General features: G+C 42.2%; 2 protein-coding genes across 2 annotated transcripts; one reads left to right on the forward strand and one right to left on the reverse strand.

The window, feature by feature from the left end:
- The first annotated feature begins 47 nt into the window (after positions 1–47).
- Positions 48–6770, forward strand: usb1 (U6 snRNA biogenesis 1). Its single transcript, XM_023841681.2, has 7 exons — positions 48–477; positions 3217–3422; positions 3509–3692; positions 3926–3979; positions 4243–4348; positions 4767–4850; positions 6120–6770. The coding sequence occupies exons 1-7, from the start codon at positions 332–334 to the stop codon at positions 6222–6224; spliced, it is 885 nt and encodes a 294-aa protein (XP_023697449.2). The 5' UTR covers positions 48–331; the 3' UTR covers positions 6225–6770.
- On the reverse strand, positions 6754–13953 carry pla2g15 (phospholipase A2, group XV). Its single transcript, XM_023841680.2, has 6 exons — positions 13635–13953; positions 12024–12180; positions 11292–11410; positions 10769–10867; positions 9201–9425; positions 6754–8828 (listed from the first exon to the last, which is right to left on the reverse strand). The coding sequence occupies exons 1-6, from the start codon at positions 13759–13761 to the stop codon at positions 8314–8316; spliced, it is 1242 nt and encodes a 413-aa protein (XP_023697448.1). The 5' UTR covers positions 13762–13953; the 3' UTR covers positions 6754–8313.
- Between the last annotated feature and the right edge of the window lie 806 nt (positions 13954–14759).

Genomic DNA, 14759 nt, shown 5'->3' on the forward strand with positions numbered 1-14759 from the left:
GCTTAAAATGCATATAAAGCTTGTATCTATGAAATACTGGTATATATACATTTTCAGCCATAACACAAGGTATCGGAACCTAATGAATTGCGGAAGTGATGGGCTGTAAAGGTCGCATGACTCGGGTCATTTCCAGTCACGTGATCAGAGGACCAATCAGGTGTGCGGTGATTGGGTGGTTTGTATCGATTACGCGGGACTGTGTAGTTTTGTTTAGTTGGAGCGGGCCGAACGCATTTCGGCCTATCAGCGTTAAGTGCGGTCGATCAGCTTCCTCTTTGTCGCAGAATGTCCAAATAATAGCTTAACGACCGTATGTCTGCCTTACGACATGTTAGTTGGGTACAGTAGCAGTTCCGAAGAAGAAGAAGAAGAAGAAAAAGGAAATATAAAAGGCGAAAAACGAAAACGACAGCGCAGTGAAACTGATTACCCTTCCAGTTTTTGTAAAAAGGTTAAACCTACTACGGGCTCTGAGTAAGTATTAAACAAGTTAATCAGTTTTGAGTTATATCATAATTGTGTTAGTGTAATTATAGGGTGACCAGATAATCCATGTCAGGGAGGACACTTTGAGCTACTTCAGGTTTTACAAACTACTTTCAAATTGAAAGGCTCCTGTGCTCCGCTAAATAGTTCAGCTCTTCTTGTGCTTTGACTGGTTTGTTTCCTTGACTGAAAGACACATCCAGCTGTTTCACATTAGCATTAGTGACACATGCATGATTATAGGAGACTGACCAATCAGCACACAGCAAGAGCTCAGTGCTGAAGTGAAATCCAGGTCCTTTTAATTGAAATGGTAAATTACAATTCCTGTCCTAGCTCAGAGTGTCCTCCCTGACATGGATTATCTGGTCACCCTAGTAATTATATTACTGTGGCACACTGTTTACCACTACCAGTTTCTTTCCCTTCCAAACATCTACCTACTTACTCATAGTGTCTCTTCCTTTGTAGTTTTAAATGCAGAATTCTCTAATTTTGATATGAAACAAAACGATTAACAACAAGCAAATGGAAATATTTTAATTTTCACTTTTCTTCATAAATTTTATCTTCCTTGTGATTTGCTGAAAATTACCTAAACGCTGCAATTTGAGCAATTTCTATCCCTTTATCTCTCTGTTTGTTTGAAAAGGCAGATATGACTTATTCTGTCATATTTGTCCGTCGTATTATTTCTACTGTAAGCTTTTTTTTCTGCATGTTAACATCTATCCAAACTATATTCCATCTATCCAACTTCTATCTGCTCATTAGGTTCCTGGGGTAATGTAATCTAAAACGTCTTTGGGTTCAGAAAGAGGCAGATTTAATCTAATGGGGATAAATCATAGGAGGTCACCTGTCTCTCATGTCATCACTGAAAGTGTTAAATCTTTCGAAATAAAAGTCTGCTTTTGTGGGGAACTGAACAGTAATATCAACTTATACAGTAAAATCCATAAGATTATATAAATCTTGAAGTTTTGATTCTAAATAGTTTTTAATTATATTTGCTTTGTCATGAATATGGTGTCACAGGTTTCATAATTTAATTGGCAACAGGTGTCTTTAAATTGGGAGCTAATGTACAATCATTCATTTCACACAAGCAAACTATGCATTTTTCCTCATCATGCAATTTTATGGTGGGGTCATTTCATTTTAATGCAACAAATTTCAAAAAATGATTTTGCACAAGTATTTCTGATTTTAATGAAATTTCGCTTGTGAATTACACAGAACTGACAGAGCCCAGAAATATTTTTTGTTTGTATAAAAAAAAATCCCTTTGAGAAATGGTGTCTTTTCTACAATGGGGGTTAACGAAAAATTATAACTCATAGTGTTTTGTTTTGAGCTGCGACTTTTTAGCTGTGACAGCTCTGGTATGCCTGGACTTCATCTTGCAAGAAAAAGGAGAAAATCTTTGGAAAGTCCCACACACTTTTGTTGTTTAATAACCAAAAGCAGTAAAAAAAAATATGCAGTTTGCGAGATGAACTTTGACCTTAAATAAAGAAACATAGACCCATGAAAAATTAAATTTGGCCATATTGTGAAAAGTATTCTTTGTGTGCCTTTTCAGGAAAGTACAACTGAATTATGTGGCTGTAATGGTAAAAAATGTTACAGCTCATAAGAAATACCAAAATCTAAGAACAACAAGAAAAAAAAACATCTGTATTTGTAACATTTTTTTGCTACCCTGGTGTAGAAAAGGTGCTTCGTCTCAAAGGGAATATTTTAATAATGAATTAAAAGTATTTTTTAACTAAAAACATTTCTGAGCTCTGAAAGGTTAGTGTAATTCACACGCCAAATTTAATCAAAATGAAAGATAGTGAGTCTCACAGGCAGCGTAAGGCACAAAGTTGGGGTTAAAAGGCACTTTACCACCTAGTTCCTGGGCCATCTTGACTGAGACCTTTTGTAGTTCTGAGCCACTTTCGTGTGTCACTTTCACACAGCACAATGGGAACTGTGACTTAATCATGGACGATAAAAAGCTTGTAGCTTAAACGTAACATGTAATTTCATACGGAACTACACTGTCACCACAAAACAATGGAGGATGTTATTTATATTTTATTTATATGGCCCACTACATTTTTATAATCCATTATTAAATCTGGCCAGCAGATCAATCTTTCATTTCCTACAAAATAGCAAACAATGTGACATTATTCTGCTAATAAGTGCTGGTGATATTAGACAGGAGTATGTTGGTTGCCAAACGGATTTTCCGATGCAGGAATGTGGAGATGCCAGAAAAATGGTTTAATGTAGATTAATTGAGGTACAAAAATAATTCCATCTGCTTCATTTTTGCTCCACTACTGCTATCTATTTTTTTTCCCGCACTTCTGTATAACTTCCAAGTTAACGCCGGTGTTTGTGGTCAACCGCTAAGCCTCACCCATTAATTCCTGGTCTAGCGATAAGTATCTACTCCGGAGTACGGACTAAAAAAAGGTTCAGGACCAACCCCTGAGGATCTACAGTCGGCTCGAGGTCCTGCGTTGGGAAGACAACGCAAGTTCATGATGCGAAAGCGCCAAAAAACGCCCACACGTTTTTGACCAAAGTAAACCTTATGCTAAGGAGTACAAGTTCGTCTGTTTTTGGATGTTTAGTTGTAAAAGGGACATACAGTTTTCTGTGATGTGATATGGAGCTTAGTTGGTTAAATATGTGAATTCATTTGTGTGTTCTTTCCTAACTGGGAAGAGACCACAGCCATCCCCAATCAGAGGATGGAATCTGTATCGAAGAGACTCCTCCCCTTCACCAAAAGCCCCGCCTACCCCTGCCAGAGAGTGTGCTGGAGATGTTTCCAGAGGAGAAGGTGACAGAGGACAGCTCACTACACGGCGGTCGAGTGCGCTCCTTCCAGCATGAGCGAGGGAACTGGGCTACATATGTGTACCTGCCTTGTAAGTGTTGATCGCTATACCATGGAGGGTGCCACCATCCCATTACTAATTTTGTCACACACCCTTTTGGGTGTCCCTGCTCGTAGATCATCCTGAGGATGGCTTTTTGGAGCTGCTGGAAGAGATGTCCCGGCTTACAACTACCCACGGGTTCCAGCTGTCGTGTTCCACTGAGTTCCACCTCAGCCTGTCCCAGACAGTCGTGCTCCCTCACCATTGGATCCAGCCCTTTGTGATGTCCCTCCAGACGGGCTTGGCCCAATGTTCCCGGTGAGTTGGGCTCTCTGACCTCCTCCAGGCTCCTCTTTATCTGTGCGTTGGGGGTTCTGTCATGACCAAACCTTCTGCGTTAATCCGTCCATCAGTCTTACAGGGTTGGAGTCTTTCTACAGTAGTCAGTCTTTATTTAAAAATTAAGGAAGAAATTGAATCCAAAAGGATAAGGCGATGTCTAGTTTACCTTTTATTTGGGTGCTTATGGCATGTGCTTCTGTCCACTGTAGGTTCAGCTGTATTGCGAGCCAGCTGAAGGTCTACAGCAACCAGGAGAAGACAAGGTGAGATCACGCAGGAACCATGCAAGAGTAGATCCAGAGTCAGCAGAGTGCTTTATATTTCACAGCCATACAGGCTTTTATCATCAGCAGTTTGCATTAATTATGAGTCAGCCTAGTTACGATAATTAAAAATGATCATATAGGACACCTAAAATGACATGTTGGAAAAACATTTGTTTGGTATGTCCAGGTTACACTGATCATGCATACAGAACAGAAAACAATTTATAAGAAGTGTCAGTTGTGGTTGTGTTCTGCTGCAGAACCTTTCTTGCACTGGAGGTTTCCACGGGACACGCTCAGCTGCTGGAACTGGTTAGAGTCGTGGACAAAACGATGGAGGAGTTTAATCTCAGTACCTTCTATCAGGTCAGAGCCCCCCATGCACATTTTTGGTCAGGGTGACTTTGAGGTGTTGGCTTGTGTAGCATATAAACGTGCTCAGAAACCTGCAAAGGCAGCGTTGGTCCTAAATCGTCACAGATTGTGTTTTTCTGAAAATATATATATCTGCATTTGTGTGGGATTGTTTTTTAGTAATGTACCATTGAACACATACACAAACAATCAAGGACTGGGGTTCAGTCCGAAACACAAGGAAAATAAAACGAAGCCTCTTTAGGTGATCCTATATAAGCACATTTTCCAGATTAATATGGATTTCCATCCCATTTCGGCAGAGTACTCACCTTTATCATATTTCTGTGGACATGCTGGTCATTTGGCAGTGTGTCCGTGAGACATGAGCTCAGTGGATATTTAAGCCTGGTGCCACTTCTCCCCACAGAAACCTTCCTTCCACATCAGCCTGGCCTGGTGTGTGGGTGACCAGTCGGACAGGCTGCGTGCTGAGTGTCTGCCGCAGCTCCAGGTGACGCCTCCCTTTCTCTGCCCGCACTTTAAGCATATGGGCACACATGCTCTGTGGTGGTTTCTGCGTGTTTCTGTGCGTGGTACAGCCGCCAGGCAACTAGTCATTCCAAAGATAGAAGATTATTAGTAACTTGTGAAGTTGATTTGCATGCCTTTCGTATGAATCGTACCACACTAAAGGCACTTTTCCACTGCACCAGGTATCATAGTTTTGATACTTCAAAAAAGTACCAAAATTACTGTACTTTGTGGTGGTTTTCCATTATTGTAAAACCTGGCGCTGAAAGACATCACAACGTGAGGCGGATATTTTGTACTGAATTCAAAAAATGGCTGTAGTATGTTATAGAGATGGGCAATGTGCAGTAATGATACCAACACTGCATGCTATGCACACAAAGTTCTCACATTACAAGCTCTGTGATAGTCAGCTGGTTTGAGATCAGGTGTATTCATACCTTTATACCAGGTGTGGTCGATCTTATCCACAAAGGGCCGGTGTGTATGCAGCTTTTCGATGCAACTCCCTAATTAGATTACTGGCCACCCCTGCTAAATGCCGTTTGGACATTATAGCACGGGGCGTTTAAGTTTCACAAAAACATTTTTACTTTGTCATACGAAACAAAGCTTAGCAAGAATTGAAAGTTTAAGGATTATTCCTTTTCAAGATTATCTAGTATACGCTTAAAAATAATTTTAAAGTTTACTGCTGCTGCTTTTGAGTGAGCTCTGCATATGCTCTCTGTCAATTGTAATTATTTTCATGCATACTGTTTAAATCCTAAATGAGTGTAAGATCTTGAACTAATTTGTTTTATACATTTCCCAATATCAATTCCAGCAAAATTACATTGCAATATTTGATTTTTTCCCCCCCAATATAATGGAGCCCCAGTGGAACCAGATCACCATTAAAGCTCTCCTTTTGTCCATGCATACATTATTATCACCTTTTTTTTTTTTTTTTTTTTACTCCATTTATCGTTGTTTTCTGAGTTCACAACTTTGTTCAAGGTGCCAGTTGTATTGTGCTTCATAGGCAGGCTATTTGCATAGCCATTTAACAATGAACACTTTCAAGTCCCACCCAAATACCAAAGAAGTATCCCAGCTGCTGTGATACTTTCGGTACTGGTACTCGACTTGAAGTCCATGGAAAGTACCCAAAGTACGGTACCCGGTGCGGTGGAAAAACACCCAAATCGACAGCCCCCATGAGCCTGTGTGAAATAATCTGTCCCGTGGCACCTGCTGTTCCCCCTAGAGTCTCCTGGACTCCCATGAAGATGCCGTCTTCCCACTGAGGCTCACTTGCCAGCAGCTCCGCTGTAAGGCTGGAAACAAGATGTTCTGCTTTCAGCTGTGCTGAGCTGGACTGCCTTGCCTCGCTAGAAGAACTAACATCAGTCATCATTATGCCATCCTTGACTCAAGATTATTTAGGCTATGGCTGGTAAATCATCATCTTAGAGTGATGATACACAGGGCAACTGTCTGAGCATTGTTGCTCTGGCACGTTCCCGTCCATATCAACAAATTTCTATTTGAAAAACTCTGGGAGTGGGCAACTTTTTGTAATTGCCCAGATCCAGACGAGTTGCCCGTTGACTCACCTGTTTGGTAATTACCTGTTACATTGTACAAAAAGTTGCCCTGTGTATCGTCACCTTTAGTCTATCTATGCCCGGCGATGGACTGGCTGGATATCATGGCTGTACTCCATTATTGTGCCCTTTGTCGCCTGAAATGAAATTCCCAGAGTCCCTGTATTCCTGACCCGGATAGATGGATGGATGGATAAATATTTTGTAAACATACTTTTAAAATACTGGTTATAAATGGCATGAGTTTGTAAAAGATAGGAAAATACACTGCTGTCACCATTAATTCGAAGTAAACAGGTTTCTGATAAATATTTATTGAGAAAATTCCACTTTGTTCAACCAACCTTCATTTTTGGGTGGAGCTCATACATGACGATCCAAACCAAGGCGGGGTGGGGGGGGTGGGAGGGGTTAAGGCATGCGAGCCACCACACCCAGAAGGTAACCAGGAGTGAACTTCCCTTTAATGTACAGAGGGGCTGGGAGTGGATGCCGTTTGCAGCCAGCATGTGCACTGCAGGGCGGCATCCAGCAGGTGGTGCAGTTTTCTAATGAAATGGGGCAGGAAATCTTCATGGGAAGAGACTTGTTTTCCCCTGAATGGGGTCATTTTGAGCAGACATTGAGTAGAGCAGGTTTCCCCCGTCCCAGTTCTCCAGATTTATTATGAGCAAGATCTTAATGAATCAGGTTTGATATAAATATAAAATACTGATCTATAGGTCACGTTCGTTGTTCAAAAGTAATGGGTCCATTTCAGCTTATAAATAGATTAAATGGTCCCAGATTTATACCGATAGATTTATACCTGGCCTACAAAACAATCCATATTAGTTCAATAGTATAAGCTTAGATTCATTTTCATTTAATTACCAAATGTTTCAGGAACTAGGCACTATCAATAATGAAATGTTGAACTACAGTCATATTTAGCACTTAAGAATGTAATACCCCAAAAAACTTTTAATATTATTTCAGCATGTAAAAGCACAGTCCAAGGCCAACGCAACAGCACGCGGCAGTCTGAGGAAGCCTGCGGAGCTGGTGCCGGGAGAATGCGGGGTGGTGTGCAAACGTGTGGTGCGGGGTGGTGTGCAAACGTGTGGTCCCTTATCAAGTGAAGGTGCTGTGAAGAGAACGGTCTCAGTAGGCTGGGCGCACACACATGCGGCACACAGTACAGCTCAAAGACTGTTTTTTACAGTTTAACTACGTGAGAGTTACATGTTCTTGGACTGAGGTCAAGTCAACTCATGAATGGAGGTTACTAGGTCAATTGTAACAGGTGTCCGTTCAGAAAGGGCACTGATCACCCCTCTATGGACAATGTAGGAAATCCTATAAACAAAATCATGTATATCAAAATAAAAGCCAATAATAATAACAATCAATATACTCAAGGAAAACAATGACAGGTGAAAGGTGGTCAGCCGTAAAAATGGCCAGGATCCCCCTCCCACCCCGCACTGAGAATAAAGGCCTCCGGTTGGCATGACGACTGGAGACACTTAAAACCTCAAAAGGTCAAACATTCAGGCTGCAGTGGCAACCGTCATCAGTAGTGGTTTGACAGGGCTGCAAATGCAGGAGAATTAAATTAAACAAAATATAACGGTAACACACCTTAAAAAAAAAAAAATTAAAAGGCCAATTAAAACCGGAGCCAGTTTTAATCCTGGGCTCAGTCTTTGTTCAAACAAACCGGGACTAGCAGAAGAGTCCGCTTGTTATACTTTGCAGTCCCACAAGCCCAATAGAAATGATCTATTGACTACGGTCTTGGATTCTTAGAATACTTCTGCGTCCTTTGTAGCGTGAAGGCGAGACTATGACATCACCGCTCTGCCTGGGCTATCAGGGGGAGAGGACCACGTTTTTGATGTATGCCACGGTGGTGCCGTTAAGCAGCATAGCCACGTGCTCGTTGCCCGGGAGCTCCACCAGGTGGACGGGCTGCGGCTGACGGCCCGACCAGCGGCGGCACTGGGTGGCGCTCACCAGGTTCACCGTGCCGTCGCCGTCGCCCTCCACCACGCTGGGCTCCACATCCGGGAAGGAGGCGTCGTAGTGGAAGGCCTCGGCTGTGGGCACGCCGCTACCGTACAGGCAGTGCACGGTGACGCCGGGCGGCTCCAGGGCGCTCACCAGCGGCTCCGTGTCCTGCCGCATGGCCCAGCCCTCTGGGAAGCCCACGTCGGAGAAAAAGCGCTGGTAGTCACGCAGCGTGTAGTTGGCATTGGGCGTCGACACCAGCACCTGGTCGGCGGACCAGCTGTTGGCATACGGGAAGAGCCACGTGGTGGTGACGGCAGTGCGCTGCTGGGAGCGGATCTTCAGGGGGCTGATCAGCGGGATGTGGTCGTTGTCACCTGTGACGGGGGGCGGGGTCAGAGCACAATTAGCCAATGAGCTCACTTCACTAATGGATTCACACATGGCACTACAGTGGCCGACCTGCAAAGTGAGCTAATGTGCTCATACTGTTCAAAGGAATGAATTCAACACACTCACTCTCTCTCTCTCTCTCTCTCTCTCACACACACACACACACACACTCTCACACACACACACACACACTAAGGAATGAATTCAACACACTCTCTCTCTCTCTCTCTCTCTCACACACACACACACACACACACACACTCTCACACACACACACACACACACTAAGGAATGAATTCAACACAATCTCTCTCTCTCTCTCTCACACACACACACACACACACACACGCCTCTACCTGATGCCACCACTCTGAGCGTTTTAGTCACGCCCCCCCAGGGAGGTGCCAGGGCGACAAAGGCCTTGATATAGCGGTCCTTCCAGGCTTGCGGCTGCTGGTTTAGGAAGTACAGTGTGTACATGTTGCCCATGCTATGAGCCATCAGCAGCACAGGGCTGCCATACTTCTCAGCCATCTCCTCGATCATCTTCTGCAGCTCCAGGAAGTAGGCCTTGTTCTCATCTGTGATGTGGACAGAGAGGATTGGTCCGGAGAACAGCACCAACAACTTCACTATAGTAAAGCTGTATTTATATTCTGGAATTACAAACCGGTGTGGATCAATCCACTGGCATTAAAATTGGGCTGGAAATGGCTGTTGGGAAATTTAGAAAGGATATCAAGTTCAGGGAGGAAACTGTATTTTGAAGCCATTCTTAATCATTACTGGAAGACACAGTTAGCCATTATTAGGGGAAAAAGGAATCGTAACTGGAAAATTCCATGTTCTGTGGAACAGTGTAAGATTTTTCCTACACTCCTTTTTAATAGCAGAAGGTCATGTAATATGTTAGCCCAAATACAAGATGGATTTTTTTTCTTACAAAATACGTCTGACAAAGTGTCATCTTTCGGGGTCTAGACAAGAAAGGGAAGAGTTGGCGCGACATTCAATTTTTTGTAACAAGTGTTTTGACTTACTGTGATACAGACTCCCGTAAGGCGAGTCAAAGCGTGAGCGTCACGCCAGGTGTGTGAGAGTTGGCAGCCCTGGCAATGTGCATGTTTAGCGCGTATCCTTGAGTGTCGCGTAAATTGCTGGCTTCCCTGGCTGAGTCACTGCTAGTATTAAAGCGATAGTGGCTGTTAATAATGACAGTAACATTTCAGTTGTGAAAGAGCTGTCATTTCATTTATTAATATGGCTCAACCAAATACTCAAGATTGTAAAATACATCATCAACCCCCTCCGATAATATATTTGGTTTTTTTTTTGGAATGCTTGCTGTTTAATGCTTGCTGTTTATTGAGCTAGTATCGGGAAAAATTCATTGTAGAGTCTTAAAGCACTTATGTAAGTCGCTCTGGCTAAGGGCGTCTGCCAAATGCTGTAAATGTAAATGTAAATGTAATACACTTAACCGAATACACTAAACCAACTGCCTGTGGCTGCTGGTTAACTTATTGTATGTTCTTGTCAAATAAAATTAAGATTTGGTATTCCAAAAAGTTTTTTTCTAAAAATAGTTGCTAAAAAGTGGAGGGTTGTCTTATTCGAGCCAATACGATAATTGTACATTAACTGGGAGAATATTCCTAGTTACGTTTTTTTATTTGCATGACAAAGATTAATCAATTTGTCAGGGAAAGTTATAGAAACACCTGCAGAAACCTGTAAAATTTGTGTAAAATTTTATAATAGCTAAGATTTACAGCATATTATCATGCCATCTTCAAAGCTGGCATTTTGTTCCCTGATCTAAAGTTCCAACCGGCCATGTAGAAAGTGCGCATGTAGAGTGTTTGTGGGGTGTATGAGTACTCAGCAGGGATGCGGTAGTGAGCTTGGCAGTGTCTGTACTCACTGGGGGCCTTGCGCCAGTCATAAGGAGCCCCCCGAACATCCTCGTCCCGTGTGTATCCCCAGTCCACCAGCGCCTGCACTATGGCGAAGAAGTAGATACCTACCAAGGAAGAGACATTCTCTATAATACCTGCAGATACTTCTGCACACAAAACTCATTGGATACGTTTTTTTTTTTCCCCCCCCTTCATTAAATCATATTGGCTCCATCGAAAGATAGTGTGCTGTGGAAAACCTTTCCTGGCTCCGAGTCTCCACAAAGCGAAGCCTCACTACTGGGAAAGAGCATCTTAGTACTGGTACTGATTCTGTGTTCCAGCATTGCAGAGATGTTCTGTCAGGTTGAGGCCGGGGGCACTGCAAAATTCTGACAGTCTCCGCAAACCAAAATATCCTGCTGCTACTTCCTGACGCGGCACACGAATTTGATGACCGGTAAAATGAGTTACTCACGTATACAGCCTTGCAACCACACACACACAAACATACATGCGCACACAGCCTGTAGCAGCTCAGTCACTCACCCACAGTGCGTTTACTGGGGTCCAGAAACTCCAGGGGGTAAGTCTTCCCGAATCCAGGCACCCGCACAATCACCCCAGGGGGGGCCTCTGTGCTTCTCGTTGTCTGGTTGTAAATCAGCCTGAGAGAGACAGGTGCACACACAGACACTCTTAATCCCCTAACAAGTACACCTGGTTTCTGTACCCATAGTTAAAATGAGATTTCACGTCATGCAAGCAGCTAGGGCTATATTCATGGTGAAACATAGGTTACATGTAACAGTTTAACACACAGCAAGCTGTAACAAGATTACCTAGAGATTATATAATCCTAAATAAGGTGCTTTACATTGGCTTTAGTAAAAAAAAAAAAAAAAAAATGTCTAGAACTGCCTCTGGTTGATTTCGGTATCAAATCCCCATCTAGAGTCAACATTCGGTTCTGCATACATGGTTATATACAGCTAATTAATGAGGAACACAAAACTGAGAAAGAGAATCAGAAGTGTCTCTGTCACCTTTGGCAGAAAAATGTAAATGGAACACGAGATAGAGAAACAGATAAACTGAAAGGGAAGTTATTTCAGACGTGCAATAAACCTCACCGACACCAGCTGCTGTCAGAGAAAACTGCAGCCTCGTTTTAGGGGCTATGTCCACTGGCAGTGACAAACTGATCACAGTGTCAATGGTTTCGTACTAAAGGCTGGACGAGAGGTCAGGGGCTCATGTTCCCCTCTCAGCTCAACTCACCGCATGTTATCGATCCAGCAGTCGATGGCCACAGGCACCAGCAGCTCCAAGTTGAGCCAAAGGGTGAAGTAATCATCAGTCTTCTTGTAGCAGACATAGTGAACGACACTGGGCTTATCCAGCTTGGCTTCCAGCTGGTTCCCCAGGTCTCCTGGGACTGCAAGACAAGGTCATACGGTCATGTGACTAAATCAGACCTACCAATCAGAATCTGGTGTTGACGGGCCTATGGCAATGTTATCCGAGCTGAAGGTACTTGAAGATATGCAGCACTTTACCATCCAGGTGCAAAGAGGTGACACTGTCAGGTTGATGTGATCAACTCATACCTTTCTCAGTTCAAATTGAGTTTTTGAAACTGCAGAATTTTTACCAAGAATCGCATAGCAAACAAAAAAAAAAATCTCTTCACATATATAAGGAATATACTTTAGGACACATAATTACACTAGATCTTAAAGTAAAAGAAAAACACACAAATATAGAGAAAAAGGAGGTAGTTTAACTAAAAGCAGAGCACATTTCACGTCAGTCAGGACCATTTATACCAGGATTCTTCAACTCTTGACCTCGATTCCAAATCCAGGCCGTGTTTTCAGTTCTCCCAGATAGTTGTTTAATAATGACTGATTCTGATTGGTCAGAGGCTTCACACCTGACTGACAGGTAAAGGAAGGCTGGAAAACCAGCAGTGCTCGGACCTCGAGGACCGTGAGCTGAATAACCCTGATTTATACACAACATAAAGCATCTTATAATGGCAATGTATAAACCAGTCAATGTATCAACCACTTTATTTAATTTTTTTAAGTTGTTTTATCCTAGAACTAAGGTTCAACCAGCTCATTGTGGGCAGACTATTTTGTAGCCACTCAGAAAAGCATCACTAAGCAGTTACAGAATATTTTAACATCTGTAGCATTAATACATCCATTAATTCATTTTGATTGTAATGAATAAGATACCATTGCTTAGTTTAAAAGGAACAGCGAATACTTTCAGTTTTTATTAGTCTTGTGTTTTACATTGTCGTAAACAAACTTCTCTCCAAGTGCACAAAATTACACAACCATTTCCACCGCAAAACAGTATTACTGTGTGTTTAAGTAGAGGAAAATGGGATCAGTAACGTATTATTGCAATGCAAATTTCACTGTATATCTGACGTTTCACGCGCAACACAGGAGGGCAATTTCAACACGCTGTCATATGACTTATTGAAGCAAGTTTCATTCCGAAATAAACAGCTAAAATATAACCACAGGCGTAGGTACTCCACACCACTCAAAAGTTCCGGGACACGAAAAATAACAATAAAATCACTACCATTATTATAAAATGCTTACAATCGTTAACCGATGACGTATATTATACATATAACGACATATAACGTATAGGCATGGCTATTATAGGCTAATCAGCTACGTTATTACAATGATTTTCAAATCATTTTTAAATTGGCGCAAATCTGCCATGCTTAACGAATGATTCATTTACATAAAACACTGTTACTGTGTATAACATGACATGTCTTAAGTCACAGATGTGAAACCGATTGCAGACGAAAATTTGAGTCACCAGCATATAATCAAGGAAATGAGCATTACTTACTCAAGACGACCGGGGGACGAGTTTTGCAGGACTTCTCTCTCAGGCATTTGTTTACAGGACTGGCGTTGTATGAAAGCACCATTAACAGCAGCAACAGAAGCAGCATCAAGCCATAACTCGATGGCATCTCTTCCGCTGGCTCATAATTTAGTGGCTATAATAATTCTGACCTGGGCTGCTTTTATGGTTTTCACCACCACAGACCTACCATACACTGGGGCTTGTGGAAGTCACGGGACCAGACAAAAAGCACGAAGTATGTGAGAACAGTCAGGCGAAAATCAAAAGACAGAAGACATCGAGATCCGAAGGCATCGATTGGGAGCTTTGAGGGCGGAGGAAAAACAATGTAACACAGATTTCATTGATTGGCGGAGCTGGGTAACACCCCCGAAAAAAGGTTTATGGAAGACTTCGAACCTTATAGGTGACTGACCTGATGTTCTCTACAATCTGCTGATACAAACCTTACACCCCTACCAACCAATAAAAAGGCAGCTACATATTTGTTGTTCTGTCTGAATGCTGAATTGTTTGAAAAAAGTCTGGGCTTGTTGCTTTACTATAATCGTTTTAAAATCTTTTCATTTTCTAAATGATGAAACTGGCTTTATGGTGTAATTCGATCGTGTTCCTGACAACGAAACAAAACTCACTGAAGCCCAAAAGTGTATTGCTCAAAGGTAGTTCATACATTGCCCACACCACGTGTATTTGTAAAGTAAAATGCTGACCTACTAATCTGTGATCCAGCGCCACCGAAAATCATGTCACTTTAAAGGTTTCTCGGTAGATAAGTGAATACTTGTTCGGATTCCTCATGTTAATTTGGGAAATACCAAAACACTCAAAATCAGAATTCAACAGTAATAATCCAAAAGGTGCAAGTTAGAATTTAACTTACAAAATACAACTGAGCCCATTTTGGTAAGGCGTTTGTAAACATGTGAATAAGCATATATAGGGACAGGCAGATTACAGTACATATCACACGTACCTGTATGCAAAAGCATAACGGTTTCTCAATGATAGTGCTTAGAGGTACGGTTTAGAATAGAATAGATAGAATCTGGGTTCTTTCATGATAATTACACTGCATATATGTGAGGTGTATATATAGGCTTC

The sequence above is a fragment of the Paramormyrops kingsleyae genome, chromosome 13 (genome assembly GCF_048594095.1).
Source record: "Paramormyrops kingsleyae isolate MSU_618 chromosome 13, PKINGS_0.4, whole genome shotgun sequence".
NCBI lineage: Eukaryota > Metazoa > Chordata > Actinopteri > Osteoglossiformes > Mormyridae > Paramormyrops > Paramormyrops kingsleyae.